The 20,294-nt window shown below is 39.3% G+C and overlaps 1 protein-coding gene across 2 annotated transcripts in view; it reads left to right on the top strand.

Annotated features, from left to right (window-relative positions):
- The window catches only part of map3k22 (mitogen-activated protein kinase kinase kinase 22), a 59,059-nt gene extending 39,559 nt beyond the window's left edge, over positions 1-19,500 (top strand). For both annotated transcript variants that reach the window (XM_026937850.3, XM_026937851.3), the window contains exons 9-18: positions 391-524; positions 794-867; positions 1,969-2,030; positions 3,963-4,034; positions 5,515-5,679; positions 6,908-7,056; positions 8,294-8,425; positions 11,970-12,099; positions 14,225-14,402; positions 14,631-19,500. In XM_026937850.3, the coding sequence (XP_026793651.2) occupies positions 391-524; positions 794-867; positions 1,969-2,030; positions 3,963-4,034; positions 5,515-5,679; positions 6,908-7,056; positions 8,294-8,425; positions 11,970-12,099; positions 14,225-14,402; positions 14,631-14,859 (1,325 nt within the window). In that variant the 3' untranslated portion in view covers positions 14,860-19,500. The remainder of the gene's footprint in view (positions 1-390; positions 525-793; positions 868-1,968; positions 2,031-3,962; positions 4,035-5,514; positions 5,680-6,907; positions 7,057-8,293; positions 8,426-11,969; positions 12,100-14,224; positions 14,403-14,630) is intronic.
- The last annotated feature ends 794 nt before the right edge of the window (positions 19,501-20,294 follow it).

Genomic DNA, 20,294 nt, shown 5'->3' with positions numbered 1-20,294 from the left:
TGAGATGAAGAAACTAGCTAGATCCATTGCATGACAATACTGTCACAGTTTTTCTGTAGTAACTCAGAAATTTTGTTATTATACCTTATATACCTATTATACCTATAAACCTATAAACATTATACCCTGCACCTTTAAAAAATATAGGTAAATTGTTTAGGGTGACTTTAATTACATGCTCATAACAAACCAATACATTGGAGCGTGGATAAGGGCGAGAAATCTGACTCTCGCATGTTTTCTCTTTCCACCTTTTCTTTCACATTCATCCCTTAAATGCAGACTTTGAATCAATCCACTCCTCTTTCTCTCTAACCCTAACCCCTGGACCCATCTATTGACTTCTGTTGGATTATTCGTTTATCTCTCTATCTCTCTCTTTTTCTCTAGGCTCTCTGCACACAGGGAGGAGTTCCCCACCGCCGGGCAGCGTGCCCGAGGAGCAGCAGCAGATTGCTCGCCAGGGCTCCTACACCAGCATCCACAGCGAGGGAGAGTTCATCCCCGAGACGCCAGATCCCAACGTAAGCACCTCCGCTAAACCACACATCTGCCACTGTTCACTTAGAGAGCTCGAATTCTGATTAATCCAGATCTATTGACTTCTCCACTAATGTTTGAGAACCTGCAGAGGAGCCGCATTTATAAATGGTGGAGTCACTGATGTCTTCTTCCCCATGGCACATCGAGCACAGAAGAGACAGGAATAGATGAGCTAATGTTTGGTAGAACTGTGCGTAATCCATCACATGCATTCACTGAGGTTTGATTCATCACACTGTTTTTCCTGCAGGTCATGGACCCTTTCGGAAGTGCCGATGGTTCCCTCTCCAGCAGCTGCCAGTCCCTGGACCAAGCTCTAGACAGGTGAGAGGAAGCTTCCGTCTTTTTTCACAGTGTGTGTGTGTATTGAATGCGGCTCCATGCAGAGGGAATGAATCAGGATGCTGCAGAGGCCGGACAGGAAGTTGCTCACGTTGCTGTGGCAACGACAGCCTTATCTGGACGCCCGAGTTCCGGAGTGATCGTGTGCAGCCTCTGAACAAAGGAAACACAGAGACAGTGAGCCAACATGTGAGGGAGAAAGTATGAAGGGAAGCGGTTATGCTGTAGAAGATTTATTTAACATTGTTCCTCAGCACTCGCGTTAATGAAAGCGACACAGCAAATAGTGTAGTGCAGACTAAGAAAGTGAGAGAGAGACAGGAGAGAGTGAGAGAGACTGAAACCCTGCTACCTGCACAAGCCTTATCTGGCCTCTGGCTTTCCGAACAATGTCAGGAAACGAGTGCATGGAAATTTCTTCCCTCTCTCCGGGTGTGTGTGTGCTATCCGGGGCCTCGTCCCGCGCGCCGCTGACGTCATCAGCCTGGAGGCAATAACACAGAACTGGACAATCCACATTGCAAGCTGTGACCTTCTGCTCTGACCTTTTTCACAGTCCATTTTAAAACAATCGCTTTCAGATTTGGACAAACTGACCCCCGATCAGGTCAGAAAAAAGAAAACGAAACAGGCTGAGAGGCGATGATAAGTCAGGAGTGAGCAGGGATAAATAAATATAAACTCTTCACAGCTGAACCGCTTTAATACCGATCAGCAGTTGAATTTACACACTGAGGGATTTCATCCTCAGGATCTGGGAGCATGATCCAGAGGATTTCACACTCTCAAACAGAACGAGTGTGAAAGGCTGTCACTGAGTTTACACAGCGAAGATAAAGTGCCGTGTGGAATCACATCTCGGTCAGAGATGTGTTGCTTTTTTTTTACAACAATTCACTTACGAAAAAATTAGCATATGAGTCGTCTCCCTCTACGACTCATAAACTGTCTTATGCTGTTGTGCACGTTTCTGGCCACAAGCTTCAGAATCTTGAAATTTGCAAGCTGATTCTGTTTCAAACACAAAAACAAACTACTGAACACAGTAACTCGATGACTATTTTCTTTCCTCTTCTTTCGCAGTCCTCCGTTCTCCCAGAATAACCGTGACAACAATTACCTGAACCTCAACTACGACTATAAAGGTAAAAGACGAGAGTTCTGATCCTGGCGCTAATGGCAGCCATGTTTGTTAGCATTTTTTTTTTTTTCATATTTTCTTCTCTTCTTTTTTTCATCTCCTCTTTTTTTCTCTTTCTTTATCCCTCCACTCCTCTCATTTTTCTTTTCTTTTGTCTTCTTTTCTCTTCTCTCTCGTTCTGTTCTCTTCTCCTATTAGCTATTCTGTTCTTTACTCTTCTCATTTTCTTTGTACTTTTCTGTAGTTATCTATTTCATCTTCTGTTCTCTTCTCCTCTTTTTCATTCTCTTTTCTCACTTTTTTCTTTCCTTTATCTCCTTTTTTCTCTCTCGTTCTCTTTTCATCTCCTATTATCTATTTTCTTCTCTGCGTTTCTCTCAGATCTTTACTTCTCTTTTCTGTTTTCTTTCCTTTTTATCTTCTTTCTCTCTCTCTCTGTCCCTCATTCTCTTCTTTTATTATCTATACTCTTCTCTGCTGTTCTCACTTTCTCTACTCTTTTCTTCAATTGTCTTTTTTAATCAGCTCTTCTCTCCTTCACTACTTTTCTCTCCCTTTGTATTTTTTCTTTGACGTTTTTTCTTTTTGTCAGCATTTTTCTTCTTCTCTTCTCTTCTCTTCCATCAGCGTTTTTCTCATTCCCTTCTCTTCGTTATTACTCGTGAACAGTGATCAAACACACCAAGCCTTTTTGATTATAAGATCTGTCTGTTTATTAGACCTGTCTGTGAGTGATAAACACACACACATACACACACATATACACACACATACACACACAAACACCATTTCTCCAACTCAGCTAGTCAATCACATACACACTGCTGGTCTATTCAGGAGAGAAGCTCACCATCATCCACACACACACACACATGCAGTCTGTCTCTGGTGGTTCAGTGTGCGTATCTCCATAGAGGCAGGCTGATTTGTTTATTTTGCCTTATGAGTCGATTTTTCCTCTCCTTTCTCCGCTCTGAATGCACACACGGGCGCGTTGCTGTGGGAGACGCCGCTGAAAACACACTCTTCATACACTCGCCAGCTGCTTTCAATTGCTCCGAACCCAGGGCTAAAGCAGGCATCATGGTCACACACATACACACACATACACACACACTTTCACTGCACACTCTCTCTCTGTCCTGCTATCTCTCTTTCTGTCGCGATACTGATAAAGCGTTTTACACAGTGACGCAGCTTTCACAAGGACAGTTCTGGCATGTGTCAGAAAATGTGTTGCTGGTTTGTCGTAGGCGTATTTTTGGGCGAAGATGAGTGGAGATTTTTTTGTTGTGTGCTCAATACAAGACTTGCAGCCAGAACAAGCTGTTCATAAGAATAAAAATATTCGAACTGTTTTATTCTTTTGGCTGTAACTCATTAGAACACAGGATATAGCAACAAAATGAAAAAAACGAGTCCTTCTTTATCTTTGGAAAGGCATCTAAGGATTTAGCATTTTATCAAAGCTAACTGTAGTGCTGTTAAAAGGCCCACACTGACAGTATGACAAGCCGAGACTCAGGAGCTGTCTTTATGGATTAGTGCTATATTGCAGCTCTGAATTTGAGCAGCATCTAGGAATAGTTCCTCCATCTTGTATAACATCAACATGAATAAATAAAGCTCCTGACTTTCTCCAATTGGCTAATCCATAGTCCAAGTGCATCCAGACAAAATATTTCCACTCTGGTCAACCGTTGAAATGAAAGCTGTCGTCATTTTTTAATGATGTGTGTTGTCCTTAATACATTTTGTGCTTGTGAGAGCAGTCTTTGTGTAGCCACAGTTTTGTTTACATGATTCATGATACAAGTATTTATCCAAAGTTAATCAGGAAAAGCCAGTTAATCAATATTCTTACCATGTGTACATGTTTAGTGTTTATCGTTTGAGTCTGTTGGCTGAGCTCTGTGTGTCGCTGCTCCCCCTGCAGGCCGACACGGGAAGCACGGGACTTTCCCACGGCAGTTCCACTTAACCAATCGCAGCAAGGACTACTGCGACGGTAAGCTCCTTAAATCAGTGTAATCTTACACTTTCTGCTACAGCGCTGTTGAATTCTCGATTCTGATTGCTCAGGATATGTTGATTTGATTTATTTTCTGTAACTGCAGATCTGAGAGTAGTTCAGACTACAAGGCAAATCACAGGTTTATATTAATGAACATTATTATAAAACATTATTGTTTCTATAGTAACACCTTGCACAGGATCTGGTATGACATACACTCCATATAAAAATATATTCACACTTTTAAGTCTCAACTGCTTTCACAGCAGTTCATATGAGAGGTGGAGGGCATGTTGTAAATCACAGAGCAGTGACAGGTTCAGGCTCCTGTCTGTACTCTTAAACTCGCCAAGTCATGCCTGTGATCCCAGCCTCAGTGTGTGTGTGAGTGTGTATATGTCTGTTATATATCAGTTGTATACCTGATGATACACGTCAAGCCTGCATGTGCTCACTCTTCTTCATGTGTATTGTGCTCTCTCAATGCATAACCTTGGCCAGCACTGACATGTGTTTCCCCTGAGGATAGTGCACTGAGTGTATCAAAACAGTGGTGTGTGTGTTCCTGATTTGTGTTTCCCCTGACTGTATCAAAACAGCAAGCCAAGAGCTGCTTCCTGTGTAGGGGACATGCTGGGGGGTGGGTGGGAGGGAGGGGGGTTTGGGGGGGCAGAGACAGAGATGGAGAGGAAGGAAAATCAGAGCTCAGAAAATGTCCAAGATCAAAAAATACCATTAAACAGTGTGCTGAGAGGCACAAACGCCATGCCTCGAGTGACAAGCACGGAGGCCACGCCTCCTTTCAGTGAGAGTGACAGGCACAGAGGCCACGCCTCCTTTCAGTGAGAGTGACAAGCACAGAGGCCACAGATTGCTCCTGTCAATTCCAGGGAAGGTGTGGTCTCCCATGTCAGTATCAGAGGCCATGCCCACTTCAGTGAGTGTGATAGATAGAATGTGATAATGAAAGGAAGTGCAGTCATCTCGGTCAGTCCCGTAGGCCACGTCCCCTTCAGTGAAACTGTCCTCGTAAATTACCTGAACAATTTGGCCATTTTCTAGAATTTTTTAGCAAATTTACACAGATTTTCAGGTTTATAGAATTGTTACATAAAATGCTGCTCAATAAATAAATCAAATAAATTCAACCCAAAAACAAGTATAAAATAGTGTGTGTTAAATTTTGGACAAGAACTCCTAAACAGGTGACTGAATATTATAGCAAAAAACCTCTGACACTTTATATGCATTTTTACATTTGATTTAAAAACTGATTGTGGGGTGTAATGAAGAATGTTTTTCCCTTTATACCAGCGAAGCGATAGAGAAGGCCCGGTCGCCTTTGAACCTCGTCCAAGATTAGAAACGATCAGTTAATTCATGTTTCTGCTTGAATTCCCACTGCACCACTCCTTAAGTGTTTAAGTTGAATAAGTTGTCCTTTGGTCTGTGTGTTTGTGTGTGCACTTGTCAGGTCGTAGCACATTCCCACGCAGCTTCATGCCGCAGGAGAACCTGTTCCAGCTGGTGCCGTCGAGCCGCACACGCAGCTACAATGGAGACAGCACGCTGCCGTACAGCGGAGACCTCCACTCGCTCGGCTGGAGCGAAAAAAGCAGCCAGCGCAGTACTGCTAAATGTAAGTGCACATACCTTTCTTTTGTAGAAACTGATCATGTTACATCATGCCGTGAATGAAACAGGCTCAAGTGAAAATTCTACACTTAACCTCAGGAAGGAAAACTGAAGTAAGTGCAGTTATGTATGTTTGTAATGTATGTGTGATATACAGTATTTCTGGCCTGATAGTCAGTCTGTCAGCTCTGGAAGTTTGTACTGTCCTGCTATCACACACACACACACGCACACACACACACACACACGCACACAGATACACACACAATTTCCTCAAATGAACTGATCCTATGACGATGGCAATTATGTTGTTCTAGGCATAGTTTGGATTCATTTTTCCTTAAAATACCCTGAATATGTCATTTTAAACAATTAAAACAATCTAGGTAGAATATTAAATTATTTAATGTTTTTAAAGTACAAGCAATTACTAAAAGTACCCTAGGAACATCTTTACATCTTAAAAAGAGAGAGTGCATGAATATGCATGAATATGCAAGTTAGATACCCTCCTGTAACACCCCTTGAATAATTTCAGAAAGTCCTGGAAAACTTTTAAATGGATTGTGTTAATGAATCTATATTGTGTTAATCTCAGATCTATATCATCACAGTGAGTCTTTTAACATAGGCCACCTTTTGAAAAATTATATATTTTTTAAACGCAAGGGTTCTTAAAAAGTAAATCCAGTAGCAGTAGTAGTAGAATTAATGGGTTTAATTCTAGTTATAATAATGGACATTAATATTAGATAAACATTTGCTTGTGAACAATTTTTTATTATTTTTACTCTGACAGAGTTTATGGGTTGCAGCTACTCAGGAGAGGCATACTGTTAGAACATTGGGATTAATGAGAAAACTACTGACTCTATCTGTTGAGAGAGTCGTAGAACTCTGGAGTTTCTTCATGACTTAGCCAAACATTGGTTTAAAAAAAAAGTGGTATAAAAATACAATGGTTCCTAAGTTTGACTTCTTCACGCATAACTCTGATTTGAAGCGCTTGACGTTCAGATGATTCATGGTCTGGGAGTTCAGAGAACAGAGAATAATTCACAGTCAGCAGGTCTGTTCTCTGATATTTATAAAGCAAATGTAAATCAGTGTAAATGTATAAATCTGGATGAGATTAAGTTAGAGAATAATTTGTGGTTTGATGGTGTAGCCTGTGGGTCTGTGTGTGGAATGTTGCTACTGTGCTCACGTCACTGTGGTCTGTGTGTGTGTAGCTCCGCGGGCGCCAGTGAACTGGCGTCAAGGGAAGCTGCTGGGCCGTGGAGCCTTCGGCGAGGTTTACCTCTGCTATGATGCCGACACGGGCCGAGAGCTGGCGGTTAAACAGGTGCCCTTTGACCCTGATTGTCAGGAGACCAGCAAGGTAAACAGGACCAAAACTTTCCTCATCACAAAGTTAGCATCCACACATCTTCTGCATTAACTATATCCAAAATCTCTCAAATTGTGTCGATCCACAAAAATATTCATGTGTGGTGTCTGAAATGTCCTTCTTTAATTTTGCACTACAGCAACATCGTTAATGTTTTCTAAGAAAACCAACAGGCAAACCTCATCCCCAAATCATCATACACTCACCACAAACTGTGTCGGGTTGCTCAATATCTCAATCCAACTTGCTGATGTGGTTTTAACACTGTTATCTAGTTCCATATTGCATATTTGAATACAGATTTATTTATGTTTATGCATTACTAAGGCACTGAGGCGAGTGTATATGATTTTCTTGGTGATGAATTGAGTAGGGAGAACCTACTAGTAAGTAAGAACAGAGCTGAGAAACAGCCAATCAGAGTCCGAGAGGAAATCAAATTGATCTGCTGTCATGCGCAGCAGATCACTGAATCCAGTTTATCATCCGTGCAACAATAATTTTACCAATAATTTATTTGGTATGTCATACTCAATTTGTTGTTAGGAACAGCAAATATAAAAACAAATATGACATGATTTCTGGTGGTGTGCAGTAGGGAATTAGCTATGTTTCTTTTGCACTATACCTCCAGTTCTCTTTGCAGAACAGACACTTCTTGCTGCCCACATCACCCAGACTACTATTTCCTCCACATCTTTTCTTATTTCTTGTTTTACTTGATTGATTCTGTCCGAAATAGTAACAGTCACAAAGTCAAACGATAGACATTTCTCATGTTTGAAGCAGGATTTGGGGATCAGGTGTGATTTGTCTGGAATCTCTCCAAGTAAAAGATTGTGTAGTGTGTGAGGCTCGTCTGCGAGCAATTGTGTAGCATGCACACTCCAACATCTACAAAACAACTTGCAATGAAAACTGCGTAGCGCAAAAGGGTCAACAATTCTGACATTTTGAAGGTCATGCACTGTATTGTACATTCGACTTTATTTGCATTTGCCTTATTGTGCCAGTGCAACTTCAGACATCAAACATGTTTTGTTGAGGTGGTACTTCACCAACACTCATCCAAATCAGACAGTCACATCTCTTAAAAAGTACATTTTTGATCAGATGAATCCAGTTCTATTAGTGCTTAATATGTTGTAAATATACAGAGCGATTCATTCAACACTTGACACAAAGTCATGGTTTCATCTCGCTCCTTTCTCTCTTGTCTTCTATGTAGGAAGTGAACGCACTTGAATGCGAGATCCAGCTCCTGAAGAATCTCCGTCATGAGCGAATTGTCCAGTACTACGGCTGCCTACGTGACCCCGACCAGAGGAAGCTGTCCATCTTTGTGGAGTTCATGCCTGGGGTGTGTACGTTATATTACATTTACACACACCGAGACAGCATTGAGTCAATGTGGAGGTCATTATGACCTGCTACTTAACCTGATATATAGTTCTGGTGAGATTTTTGGGGTTTTGGTGACTCAGTAAACATTTTAGTCATCTGCTGTCTGGTACATCTGCTTTATTAATGATTATTATTAGTCGCTGATCCACCCTTCAGTCAAAAAAAAAGCATTTTATCTGATATCACAGGAAGTAAACACGACTAGGATCCAACTGAAGCTGGCCAAACAGCAGATATAACCTTTGTTAGCACTGTAGCTCAGTTTTATAAGTTCAGTTTCTCAATAAAGTAGAGCTTTAACGAGACACTGTCCTGTTTTTTGAGACTCGCTTTAAGAGTCTTACTCATAGTGTCTGGAAAAAAGGCGAGGGATTATATATTTCTCTGGCAGGAGCTGTGGCGTCGCTCAGAGCACACTCACTCACACACACACACACACACGCACACACACACACACACTATTTCCCCCTGTCAGGACAGGACACAACATGAGAAGAATAATGTATCAATAAGAAATGTTTAAAGGCTTGGGTCAATAATCAGGTAAACACTCTTAGGAAAAAGGTTCCTCAAGCGGTCTTTAGGGTGCTAACAGCGCTAACATTTTCATCGTCTAGAGTTCTACATCCAATTTTACAGATACAGCCAGAGGAACGAACCGAATAACCCTGTCTGAAACCTTGTTTTCTAAGAGTGTACAATTTATTGTGATATTCATCATGTTTCATGTGTGGAAAGCAATGATGAGAGACAGAACCCGCTGAGCTCAAAGACTTTTAAAAGAAAAAAAGATGTCTTTGATGCCAGAGGTTTATTTGACGTCTGCATGTTGGCTGTAGTGAAAGCTTTATATGTTTTCGAGAAAATATTACTATTGTGGTTGAATACAAGATGTCAAACTTAATACAGACCAAAAAGGGAGTTTTTTTAGGGGTCTGAACAAGAAGACCCAGGACTGATTTATAAAGGATGAATAACAATGTCCTTTTATAGGCTCATTTAAATCATAAATGATGTCTCTGGACGTCTCGGGAGCGTTTGTGCTCACTGAGAACTGACGCTGTAACTGAGAAATAGATTTACAAATGCATGGTAACTCTCTGTTCCCTAGCTAACATGATTCAAGTAGACACACAAAAAGTGCTAAATTCATGTTTTTCCTTTTCTCAGTTTTTAATTAAAAAAAAAAAAAAAAAAAACCTGAAGGAGCATTACACATGAGTTCTTAAAATGTCCACTATGGTAAACAATACATGGTCACATCGCACATGGAAAATTTATCCACAGAACTAGCATGCTAATCTAGCATGTTAACTAATTTAGCTAATAATGTTTTATGAGAAATATGTTTATTGTGACAGGTTCAGCTAATGCTAAAATAAAATGTTCATGCAAACTCGAGAGTAAGATACTAAGACACTTGTGTCAAGCTGTGACAATGTCAGGTTACTTCCAGTTAGCTAGCCGGCTAAACCGCACATTGATGTTATTCGTAAATCTTAGTGTAATATTCCTATGCCATTTTAGTAAATTTATAAACATATTGAAAGGTTTTGTAATTCTACACAGATTACTTATTACTGTTAAAAATGACATGGAGTCCTAATACTTGTGTAGTATCTGTTCTTGCTATAGCTAGCATTGGTTAGCTGGCTGTGTTAGTCATTTGGTGATTAAAGTTATAGCATTTATAAAAAGATAATGCTAATATTTTAGATTATGACAAAAGGTTTGGCAGTTATATGAAAGTTTAATATTGGCACATGCCTATAAAGTATAAAGTGGATGATATTCATACAGATATGTATTATAAATACTGTACAGATATTAAAACAACTGAGTTAGCATGTTTTGCAGCAGGATTATGGGATCAGTTGTGAGGTTAAGTGGTTGCGGAGGCGCTGAGTCGACTGGAATTTGCGTTTCTCGGCACAGACCTCGAGGAGACATTGTTTCCAGCATACGAGGGCAAAAACAGGAAGGCAAAGGAAATGCAGGACACATTAGCCTGCTTGGATCGGATTGTCAAAGAAACACACAAACACACGGTTAGGGAATAGAACCGGTTCTATATCTGGACAAACACCTCAACACACTTCCAGTTCCAGCTGGGTAAGCATGTGGAAACTAGGCTGTGTGTGAAAAACACACTGAAGGACACGTCTTGGCAGATTCTGTTTTCTTGTCAGAGGAGTGCTGTGTTTTTCTGTTATAGTAAATTATGGGATGTTTTTTCCTTAAGTAAATTTGTACAAAATGTTATTTAACACGCTACAAAACATGTTGTTTTACTGTTGTTCATTAGGCAGAGATTTTAATCATAATGGAAATGGATAGATAAATATGTTTCCCCACGGGGATATTTGGGAACTACAGCCACTGAAGAACACAGGACATTAAATACACAAATATATACCCCTAATTTTACTTATACCACAGCGTTGTTGAATTCTCCATTCTGATTGGTCAGAAGATGTTGCCGCTATAATGAGCTTGTTTTAATGCAATATTGTACCTATAGTAACACCATGCACATGCACTTGTAAGGTGCATGCTCCACATCTAAGCCTAATAATAAAAAGATTAAAATGTGTTTTTATTCAACATGTAATTGTTGATATGGTGAAGTTTTCTGTGAGGATATTTATATGTATATTTATTTATGGAAGGAGTCTCCAGTGTCAGAGCTTTTTAACAGTCAGTGGTAAAGCTGTAACTTTGTGTTATTTGGAAAGACGGAAGGATGCAGGACGTTGTGTTTTGTGGTTTCTTGGTAACAAACTGTCTTATTAACATCAACAGAGGGGAAAAACGAGAGAGTGAAAAAACTCTTACAGATTATAACTATAGCTGTTGTGACGTAAATGATAGCAGGAAGTAACTTGTTTGGGGATGTCCCACAACATTAAATGTAACTATGAATGGATAAAAAGTATGATGTGGCATTCTTCTATAAATAAAAAATTGTAATTGTTGACAAATTGCTGTGTTGTAAGAGGAATAAAATGCTACATCAATGTGTGGCAGAAAATTTAAGCAAAAAAAAAAAGTAATGGTGTATTGTAAGCGACATTTTTATTTGTCATGTTCTTCCACCATATACTAAAATGGAAAAAAGGTGCATTGTCAGCTGCCTGGAATTGGTTTGGTATGATTTATGAGGACCTTTTAATAGGATATTAAGAACATTTAAACTATTTATGCTGTACCACCAGACAGGTTTGCGGTGCAGCGGCTCTTAACAGTTTGCTGTAAAACATTTTTTTGTTCTCTGGATTGTTTCATTGTTATAGTAACAGTTTTTTGGAATTAAAGTCAACTAGATTTTTTTTTGATAAAATATTAAGTTTTGGCTTCATCACACAGTCCTTCCTACGACCACATCAATATTATTTTACACCAGATTGTACTTCCTGCCTCTCCTCTGTCAAAGAATATTGTGTCCTGGCATGTGTACGCTGAGCGTTTGTGCTTGTGTGTGTGTATGGGTGTGTGTTCAGGGCTCAATAAAAGACCAGCTAAAGGCGTACGGTGCTCTGACAGAGAAGGTGACGCGCAGATACACCAGACAGATCCTGCAGGGAGTCTTCTACCTCCACAGCAACATGATCGTCCACAGAGATATCAAAGGTAATGGCTGCAAAATATTTCACAAATGGACCACATTTCCACAATACACAATATATGCAACAAACTGTCCACATCTTAGGATTTTTTGAGGTTTTCACAAGCCTGTTTAACAAAGAGTAAGGAAGAAATTATTAATACAGTAAATAATTAATAAATACAGATTATGCCATAATGGATCCTTAACATCCAATCAGATACTTGTTACTATGCAGTCTGATGTGAGACAGTGAGACTTCACTGGTTATTTATTGATCCCTGAGGGAAATTGTTTTGTCTGCTGCAAAAAAACAGGACACAACAAATGACAAGGACACGCAAAACAAAATCTTACAAGGTTAAGATAGAGTGTCAGATGATCGATAGCAGCAATAAAACATTAAATGTAATTACATAACTTAATCATGAAGTAAATAAATAATATTAATTTGAAAGTGTGACATGGAAAATTATAATAATATATTTTAATAAAGGCAACTGAAATATCACATTTATATTTATCAATTTAATCAACACATAGACACATGTTCAGACAGACACATAGACACGTACAGACAGACACATAGACACATGTTCAGACAGACACATAGACACATGTTCAGACAGACACATAGACACATGTAAAGACAGACACATAGGTACAATGGCAGATAGACACATAGGCACTTGGACAGACAGACACATGTTCAGACAGACAGACAGACAGAGAAACACATAGGCAAATGGAAAGACAGACATGTGGACACAGGCAGGCTGAAAGACTCATAGACATATAGACTTCTGAGAACCCGTACCTGCCCCGGCATCAGCACCAGCACAGTGTTGGTGGCAAAGGAGTGGCAGTGCTGGGATCTGAATCCAGAAACTTCTGTTCATTTGCACTGAACCTTAACTCCTGAGGCACCACTGTTTCATAAACTGTGTTACAATATGAAGTGGGAAATTCCCTGGCGTATCATATCATAGCCATATGCTAAGAATACACCTCTTAACTGCTCAGTGTCAGATATTAGGGGAAATATTTTTGGTCTGGCTTTCTCTTGCATCAGACAACAGTACTGCCTTTAGCTCTGTCCAAAAGAAGCAGGAAAGAGAGAAACCCTGCATTCCTTCACCCTAAACTCATCAGATTCGTTCCTTTTTTTTCCGTAGACAACCACATAAATCACATTTCTCCACCAGACCATGCTTGCATTGCTTCCATTACACACCGGATAAGCGTGCACTGCTCGTGGTGCGATATCAGGCAGCATGAGTGCCAAGATTAAACCTCAGGCATTTAATTGATTTATGTCTGAGCGAGCCGGTCTTTCACATTCCCATAACAAACCCAAGTCCTGTGGAAATATCAACTGAAGCAGAGAAAAGAGAATGAGGTACCGAGTTCCCCTTTCTTTCTTTTCTTTCTTTCTTTCTTTCTTTCTCTCTCTCTCTCTGTGCATTCTGTCGTCAGTTCGGCTACACTCTCAGGGTGTGGAGGATCTTGTGGCTGGCGCGAATTAGTCACTGCTCAAACAAGCACAAATCTCACAGGCAACATACAGGCCAGTCCAACGGAAAACAAGTCCGAATGGAGGCGTGGGAAGAGAGGACAGCACGTCTCAAACTCCAAGTACTAGAATCTTAACCCCAAATAATTATATGCGTCTGGCATACATGAGTGTATGGAAGCGGATGTTTACGTGTCTCGCTCCAACATTCCAATTCAAACTTTGGAAACTGGAGTCCAGTACATGGAATGATATCAAACTGCGTTAAGGGAAAAGTTATTACATTTGTTCAGGATGGCTCCCTTATAACATTATAGCATTCCGACTTACCAGCCAGCTCTCCAGGATTAGCTAGTGTTACTGTGATTGACAGGGGAGAGAGAGTATGGAAAACATTTGCTCCATTGGATCCTTGCCATGGATGTACATGGTAATGTTTTGTAGTTCCGCTGTGTCCTAAACACATCAGCACATCAGTGAAAAACTGAATGCGATTCTGCTCGGTCGCTACATGAGGCTCATAGCTACAGTGCAAAACTAAATATGGTCAGTGCTCTAATAACACTGATGATACACAGTTTCACTGTGGTTGTCTCAGGTGTACATCTGAGTAAGTTGTATGTGTGTGTCTCGCTCAGGTGCTAACATTCTGAGGGACTCCTCCGGAAACGTGAAGCTGGGAGACTTCGGTGCCAGCAAACGCATTCAGACCATCTGCATGTCAGGCACAGGCATTAAATCAGTCACTGGCACCCCCTACTGGATGAGTCCAGAGGTGATCAACGGAGAGGGCTACGGCCGCAAAGCTGATGTCTGGTAATGACCTTTAACCTACAATTTTGATCATTACTGAATATTATACATACAGATGAATGGATTCATTAACAGCATTAACGGATTATTGGTGAATGATTTGCATGATGTTGTATGACATGGAAAGTTATATGACAAATGTTATCTGGTCACTTGGGATAATCAGTAATATAACAGAAAATCAGAAAACACAACAGCAAAACCAAAAGATTTTTGTCTCTCTCCTCTCAGGAGCGTAGCTTGCACGGTGGTGGAGATGCTCACCCAGAAGCCGCCATGGGCCGAATATGAAGCGATGGCGGCCATTTTTAAAATCGCCACTCAGCCCACGAAGCCCAACCTGCCCGAGGGTGTATCGGACGCGTGCCGGGATTTCCTACGCCAGGTCTTCGTGGAGGAGAAATGGCGTCCCACCGCAGAGGTGCTGCTCAGCCACCCGTTCGTCCAGGGCGGCTTCTGATTCGCTCCGGACCCTGAAATTCCCGGAGACGCCCCCTGTGCCAGTCCACTCCTGCCCACTAATGATCACCACTCTGCCTTCATCCAGGGGAAACTGGCGCCTGTTCCAGCCCACTCAGAACAAAGCAGACTCCTCAGCAAGGGCTGTGTATCTCAGACACTCCCACCACACACACACACACACACACACACACACACACACACACACACAGACACACACCTGTTAAGCAGCGTTATACATCTGGGTTGAGGCTGTAGAGTCCTGTGGTCTACAGATTTATCTGCATTAAACACACACACACACACACACACACACATACACACACGCAGATTCACACACACACACACAGACACACATACACACAGAGCAGGCATGGCACAAAGAAGCTGTTGTTTACAATGACATTCAAACACATAAATAGTGACATGTCTAATTGGCTTTGCACAAATAATAAAGTACACAAGAGGAAGGTTTAGAGCTTGGATTAGATTTTTTAGATTCTTTTTAGCCAAGCTCATTCGGTTTTATCCGCCATGTAGGAATGAGGTTTATCAGGACCACTGGTCTCTTATTGATTCATTAGTGATAGTGGCTAGAAGGTTGTGAGTTCAAATCCCAGAACTGCCAGAGAGCGATGACTGGGCCCTCAAACAAGACTCTTAACCCTCAGCCTGCTCAGCTCTGTGCTTGGATTGGATTAATCACTGAGAAAGTTAAAGGAATACCTTAGCGTTTATTTTTAACATAATCTCTATCCATCTGTAGCGTATATGTGATTACAACAAACATTTTTACTGACTCTGCGTTGATGCGTCTGGAAAGATTACACTGTATTTTAACTTCTATAAAATGACCAGTAGAAATAACACCAGGTCATATATTCTGTCTGAATTGATATGTTTGCCATTATATCATGTGGGAAAAGAAGTTTCCACAAAACGCTCACTGTTTTCTATCATCTAAAAGCAAAACGTAACCAAGTCCGAGTTTAAAATGCAGAACAATAAAATATAGATGACGTTTAAAAGGACTTGTCAAACAAGCCACACTACTGGGGGGTTTTAGGTATGTACCAGGTACAGCCTACATACATGTGAGGGTCATGTGACCTACTAGTGGTCACATGCATTACTTGTGGCCACGCCCCCTACAACAAGCACTTCTAATGATAATCAGAGCGATCAGTTTGTATTAAAATGATGTGTATGTAGCACACATGGATTTTTTAATGTGACAATCATGCGTACATCTCTGATTTATCCCGTGCGTATCAGTCCTATCTTCTACAGACGTCATCCGACTTAATACATACATTTACAGAAAACGAATCCGATCTGAATCGGCACATTTCCCTGTACTGAGAAAAGAAAACCTGTTTACTCCAAACTCGTATTAATGGAAGCCTAAGCAAGGTTGTTGATATAATATATATTATATTAACAAATATATATTTAAAATATGAACTATACAGTCAGCTCCATAATTACTGGCACCCCTTGGTAAAGCTGGATAAAAAAGCTTATGAAAAAATTAAACGTCTTTGTGGTTAATGAACTCATCTCACACCCCAAATATGAGAGAAATCTAACCTTTACCTGAAGTATTCTAAGAAAATAAAAACCCTTATCAAAATGTATTTTAGCTCATTTTAATTATTGGCAGCCCTAGAAATTCTGAACATTGTGAAAATAATGTAATTGAAGTATGTTCTCATTTATATTTATCATGTATTCATAACCGAAAATTATTCTGTCTGTAAAAGTAATCACATCACATTTGTCATGAGGACAAATTATATACATTTAGAGCATAAATTAGTAATACCTTTGGCTGAAATGTTTCACATGATACTCTACTAAATTTAACAACTGTGTTTAAACTTTCATTATAAGTGAGTTTTGAGTAAACAGTTGTTTTTTTTTTCTCAGTACAAAGTAACCTGTCGTTTGAGGTAATCACACACACTACAGTGGAAATGCATAGAGATTACTTTGAAAAATAATGGAGTACTCCTTTAAATGTATGGTGCAAGTATTCTAGATTAGGATGTCGAGTTTGCAGAAATCAAACATTGTGAATAAGAGTTCATTTTAAGACTCTCGGCCATGAAATGTGGCTCGGTAGAAATGCAGCAGAATAAATGTTTACTGCCTTTAATAGATCCAAATTAACTCCCTCCCCCCTCACACCCTCGGGTGAAATTTGTTCATAATGAATTTAGTGCCGTTGATTGGAGTCCACACCAACGGCCTGGAGCAAATCGATACTGTAAGATACTCTTTGAGTAATTTCTCTTAAGCTCACTGTGTGATGGTTAGAATCTAACCAAGGGGAAAAATGGCACAGAGCCGCACTTGTACGACCACCACATAGGTAAATCCAGAGGAACAGATGTGTGTTTCTTCCATGCAAGTCTGCACTGTGCTCTCAGCTAACAATCATCATGGATTATTATTTTTTTATTTTTTATTTTTTACATGATATGAGGTTAATAGCTCATTCTGTTATTCGACGTTTGGAAGCACTCGTATTTTAATCACTGTAGTGGTTGCGCATTTTGACATGTGTATCCATCCAATTTTGACATGCAGGATAATCAGTTGAGATTTGAAGAAACTTATTTTTATAAATATATATCAGCGTTTTTTTATCCTGGTTTTTGTATTATTTTAAAAGAATGCTTACTGCGTCTAAGCAATAGTACTGAGGAATACTATAGTGTGACTGAATGATCAACATTCCTCATAGGTTCAGTCATTTATTCAGACCTGAGTGTATTCTTATCGTCAGAAACAACCAAAGAGCACATTTGCATAGAGTATGCAGCTATGTCTGGAGGTTAGGTCTGTTTTTACAATTTTTACAATTATTACAATTATGGGTGTGACTGTATATTGGTATGAAGGTATAATAAAATTTAAAAGTTTCACTTTTAACAAAAAAAAAAAAAATCTGTAATAGTCACAGTCATTTCCATGTGCAATGCTGTAGGATGTCATCTGCAAAACCCATGTCTTATACATGAAGACTGTCCAAGTCCATTGAAAAATACTTGCTTTAAACTTGATTTCAAAATCTATTGCAAAGTGCTTGGACCCCTAAATCACTGCTTGCAGCTATTTTTATCCTAGCACCATTGTGGCAGTGTTACGACATAATGTCATAATTAGTGACTGTATGTATCAAAAACCATTATAATGGTTTGTGCAATGAGCATATCATAATTATTCATACCCTTTCACCCATAATTGTATTATACCATAGGAAATGTGGTATTATTAGGAAATTTTGAGGTAATTTTGTTTAAAAAAAAGAAAAGAAAAGAAAAGAAAAGAAAAAGAGGCTTGACATCCTTCAGTGAAGATTCCGTCATCAGTGTTGTGTGGGAATCAGAAACATTTGTTGCTGCAGTACTTTTTTTCTATACAGAAATACAAATGTCCTCCAGTTTGTTGATCACCCTGACCTGTGCCTTCTCCATAGGAGCTATTCCTGTTTATTATTATTTTTTTTTTATGAAAATGACCACAGTCGTTTTTAATGGTGCGTTCACTTGTCCTTGTTAAAGACCGTGAGTGATGCTGTATTTTTGATATACAGACTTGCTAAGGTGATAAAGATTGTATTGTAAGTACAGAGCTTATAGGAAGCTAGACACCTTTTAAAATCATAAAAGCCTGAGACTGATGTTTAAACATATTCCATTGATATACAGCAAAATGCAGTGCAAAGGACTTTAAGTTTAAACTTATCAGGGGAATTAATTCTAAAAATTAAAGAAGCAGTTTGTAAATTTTAGAAGTGCTGCCTGTGAGGTAAATTGTAATTGCAGTGAAAACATTGGCAAGACTTCGCCTCATCCCCTAACCAACCCCCACCCCTGTGCTGAAACTATATATACCTGTTGGCTTTTCTTTTTCTATATGAACTTCCTAGGTAATAGTGGTGGATCTGAGATGATCTTTTTTTGGGGTGAGGGTAAGGCCGGAAATGTCCAGGCCAGAAAAATGTAAACTTAAAATGAAACTAGCCAAATCCATTGCATAGCAATATCACACATTTTGTCTAAGGTATCTTTGAAATTGATTGTGATTATTACAGATGTAGATGCACTTTTAAAAATGACAAACTTGACCTTTAAAAAATATTCATCGTATAAGTAATTAATGATGTTACCAAGACAGGTATGAAACGCCTGATACACCTGATACAACATCACCAGTGCACACGTCTGTGCCTTACACACATTAGGAGGAAACTAGAAGGAAGAAAATATGTATGTATTTGAGGTTTGTTTTCAAAAACAGTGTTAATGTTCTGTCACTTAACCATCTGACCAAGTGCCAGAGCAGAAAATCTGAACCGAACCGGCGAAAAGGGTGTCTATGTTTTCTGTAAGCACTGTACAGATTGTACTGCACTTTTTACAAGATGTTTTATTATATTCCAGATACTTTAGTCATGATATTACCGAAACTTGTAGAGCTGGATTTTTTCTGAGTAAATGATAAAATGACCTCCAAGGTTTTTGAAGGAGGCTAGGAATGAAAAATTCTTTATTGCCTTTATGATAAAACCAGAACACATTTATTCTGAAAGTGATTTTGTACATTGGAATAAATAAAGGAAAGGTTTCAAAAATCAAGTGGTTTTTAATTTATTGAACGTCAGATGATGGGAGACCTCATGGTTTAGAACAGGAGTTTTTCATTTCCCTTAGAGAAATACCGTTCCTCAAATTCCCCTTACACATTTAAATCATTTTATACCACAGCTGTTGAATTCTTGAATCTGATTGGTTAGAAGGTGTTGATTCATTTTCTCTAAGAGCAGTTCTGTGTGTGTTCATGACCAGCAGGGGGTGACTCCTTACCACACACTCAGGAATATTTCAGGTCAATATGAAAGAAAAAGCAGGTTTTTAATGATAAGCTGCAATTTGGAAATAATAATAATAATAAGAAGAAGAAGAAGACATTGTGATTCAGTATGTCTTTTTGCTGTTATGTTAAACAGCATGCTATTACAGGTCAAGTGACTTAACCCATGACATACATTTTATTAAACCTTATTATTCAAGAGGAAATTTGAAGAACTGTGGAAGTTGTGAAAATCTTATGACTGAAAAATGGAAACCAAATTCTTCAGGTGAAATGCACGTGTGGATTTTTCCACTTCCCTCAGAACTCCATTCTTCCTTTATTTTTTTTTTTACTGTGATGATGAATTGAGATGATTCAAAAATGCCCAAATGTTGTCTGTGTGCTTTTCTTACTACATTACCTCCCCAGCAAAGTTTTTTTTAGACTGTTAGTATTATTAGACCGTGACCTAATGAACCAGGATCAGGATGTATTTGTTATTGATGTGTTCATTGAGAAATGCCACAAATGTAAAATGTAAATGTAAATTATTAAAATTTAAAAAAGGATTAA

The sequence above is a fragment of the Pangasianodon hypophthalmus genome, chromosome 22 (assembly GCF_027358585.1).
Source record: "Pangasianodon hypophthalmus isolate fPanHyp1 chromosome 22, fPanHyp1.pri, whole genome shotgun sequence".
Classification (NCBI taxonomy): Eukaryota; Metazoa; Chordata; class Actinopteri; order Siluriformes; family Pangasiidae; genus Pangasianodon; species Pangasianodon hypophthalmus.
This window is presented reverse-complemented; position numbering and strand designations above follow the sequence as displayed.